The following is a 3,021-nucleotide window of genomic DNA, read 5'->3' as shown; positions in this document are numbered from 1 at the left end:
AAAAAAAAAAAAAAAAAAAAAAAAAAATATATATATATATATATTTAATATGTATAACACCTCTAATTTGCTATTACAATGACTATATATATATATGTGTGTATATTTATTTATTTATTTATTTATTTATTTATTTATTTATTTTTGTATTAGCCAAACAGTGGAACCTTGTCTGTTTTGTTAGAAAATTTCGATTATGAATCAACTGAAGAAAGCAACAATAAATGTGAGTATATAATTAACAAAGAACCAATTGAAAAAAACAATAATATGAACCCTAAAGTTATTAGGAACGCTAGGAGAAGACCAACCTATTCTCCAACGGCCAGAAAAATAAATATCCAATCAGATGATGATGAAGAAGATGAAGATGAAAAATTATCTACAGATGATTCAGATGAAAATATTTCAGCTAAAGATATAAAAGATGAAAAAATCCAACAATATAGAAAAACGCTTACCAAAATTGTTAAAATAAAAACAGCCATTTTTCATGAAACTGTTAAAGTTACATGCTCAAAAGATGGAAAAATGCTTGAATGGTATAAAGGGAAAAATGATTCAGATGGGAAAAAAAAACCAATAGGCTCATTTCCATTAAATAAAATAACTTCCATAAGAACTAAAGTTGATAACCTCAAATCTTTAGAAATATCTGTAAGTAGTGTACATATAAGTACATACTTATTTACTTTTAAAACTAGAGAAGAAAGGGAAAGCTGGCAAAACAATTTAGAATCCTTTAGAAAAATTATGAGTATGAAGTGAAAGGGGAAAAAAAAAAATATATATATATATATATTTATATTTATGGATATTCATTAATTTATATGTTTATGTTATCAACGTATAAATGTCTTTTTCTTTTTTTAAATATTTTAATATGAATTATAATTTTTTTTTTTTTTTTTTGTTTTTAATTAATTTAATTTGCTTATTAAAAAAATTATTTTAAAAAGGTATTTGTAGATGATTTATTTTATTTTTTTTTTTGTTTACAAATAAACATAATTTTTTTTTTTTAAAATATATCTACATATGTACATATGTATGTATATATGTATAAACATTTATATATATATATATATATATATATATATATATTTTTTTTTTATTTATTTATTTATTATTAAAAAGTTGGTTTATTTTATATAACTCTTTTCATTTTTTAAACATATAAATTTATCTTTTTTTAGAATTTAAATTAATTATATAATTTTCTAAATTGATGATAATACAAAGAAATGTAAATATAACGAAATCATTTAAAAAGAAAAATAAAATATTTTACTTTATGTAGTATTTTTTTTTTTTTCAATGTTTATTCTTCTATTTCCGTTTTCTAAAAGATGTATAAAAGTATTGATAAATCTTGTCTACTTCTGATTGATGTATATGTATATGTATAGGTCCTCTTTTATTTTTACACACGCGTAAACATATATACAATATATATATATATATATATATTTTCGTTTAATACAAAGATCTTATAGGGTGCGTTACATATAAGTAAATAAATAAATATATATATATATATATATACATACATAATATGTATATAATTATTTTATGTATGTATACATTCAATTAATTTTAATATAGTAACTATTTTTTTGATCCTTAATGTTTTAATGAAGAAGAAATGAAATAAAAAAAAATAGAAATTAAGATATTAAAAAAATAAAATAAAAATAATAATGTGTATTATATAATATATATATAAATACAATATAAAATAAAATAATAATAAAAAAATATATAAACGCATTTTATTTAAAAATAAGACAAATAATAATATTTAAATGTTATTTTTATTTTTTTTAATAAATAAATAAATATATATACATATTTTTTTTTATTTTTATATACATCTATTATTTTACTTTCTAATAAAAAAAAAAAAAAAAAAAATTTTCTATTTTTCCATTTATACTTTATCTAAAAAAAATAAGAAAAATTTTAATTTTTTATATAAACGTGTGTTAAGGAAAATGATGATAGAAAACGATGAAACATTAAATGAATTACATAATGATGAAGAATTTTGTATTAAAGAACAATTAAGTCATGTTGATCATGATGAAAAAGTTCATGTAGACAGCATCGTAAAAAAAAGTGAGTGTGCACATAATTATGAACAAAGGGAAAAAAGAGATAGAAGTTCGTCTGTTGATTCTAAGCCAGGTAATATATAAAAAGATAAATGAATTATGAAAAAAATAAAAATATATATATATATATGTATAAATATACTTTATATATGGAAAATTTCCTTGTAAACCCATGAAACACAAATGACATACGTTTGTCATAAGACAATGTCTCGATTTATCACCACATAAAAAAAAAGAAAAAGAAAAAATAACTTTAACCATTATATATATATATATATATATATATATATTTATTTATTTAAGCGTGTATATAAAAAAATACATGTTTCTAATTTTAATTTTATATGTAAAATTTTGCCTTATTTTATATTTTTCCCTTTTAGAGATAAAAAAAATATGTCGCTGCCACGAATCCAACTGTTCAAAAAGCTCCAAATATGAAAAGAGTTCTTGTGGTTCTAAGAATAAAAGTGGAGATTCCTTAAGTACTGGTATACAATATGAATATGTATATATATATATATATATATATATATATATATGTTTGTACGCATATATATTTATTTATATTTATTTATTTTATACTTGTTCATATGAATGCATTAATATATATGAATTCCATTTTAGCTTCTACAGGAATTAACGAATGTGCGAATAATTCGAAAAATTTAAATGAACCGTTTAAGTTTTTTATCGGAGGTATTCCACAATATATTACAAGCAAGGTAAGGAAGTTTATAATTTATACTTACATATATATATATATATATATATTCGATTGCATTATTTTATTATTTAATTTTTAATTTTTTTTTTTTTTTTTTTTTTTTTTTGATAATTTGAATTTTTTAAAAAAAAAAAAAAAAAAAAAAAAAAAAGGTGTATTTCAAAAAAAAAAAAAAAA

General features: G+C 18.3%; 2 protein-coding genes across 2 annotated transcripts in view; both read left to right on the top strand.

Moving 5' to 3' along the window:
* Positions 1-153: 153 nt before the first annotated feature.
* On the top strand, positions 154-768 carry PRSY57_0412100 (conserved protein, unknown function; the record flags this gene model as incomplete). Its single annotated transcript, XM_020114512.1, has 1 exon — positions 154-768. A coding segment is annotated over one exon (615 nt), but the record flags the coding sequence as incomplete, so codon positions are not given.
* Positions 769-1,994: 1,226 nt separating this feature from the next.
* The window catches only part of PRSY57_0412000 (RNA-binding protein, putative), a gene marked incomplete at both ends in the record, with an annotated part of 2,657 nt that continues 1,630 nt past the window's right edge, over positions 1,995-3,021 (top strand). Inside the window, 3 exons of the mRNA XM_020114511.1 lie at positions 1,995-2,187; positions 2,501-2,608; positions 2,745-2,842. Of these exons, the coding sequence (XP_019970788.1) occupies positions 1,995-2,187; positions 2,501-2,608; positions 2,745-2,842 (399 nt within the window). The remainder of the gene's footprint in view (positions 2,188-2,500; positions 2,609-2,744; positions 2,843-3,021) is intronic.

Source organism: Plasmodium reichenowi, chromosome 4 (genome assembly GCF_001601855.1).
Source record: "Plasmodium reichenowi strain SY57 chromosome 4, whole genome shotgun sequence".
Classification (NCBI taxonomy): domain Eukaryota; phylum Apicomplexa; class Aconoidasida; order Haemosporida; family Plasmodiidae; genus Plasmodium; species Plasmodium reichenowi.
This window is presented reverse-complemented; position numbering and strand designations above follow the sequence as displayed.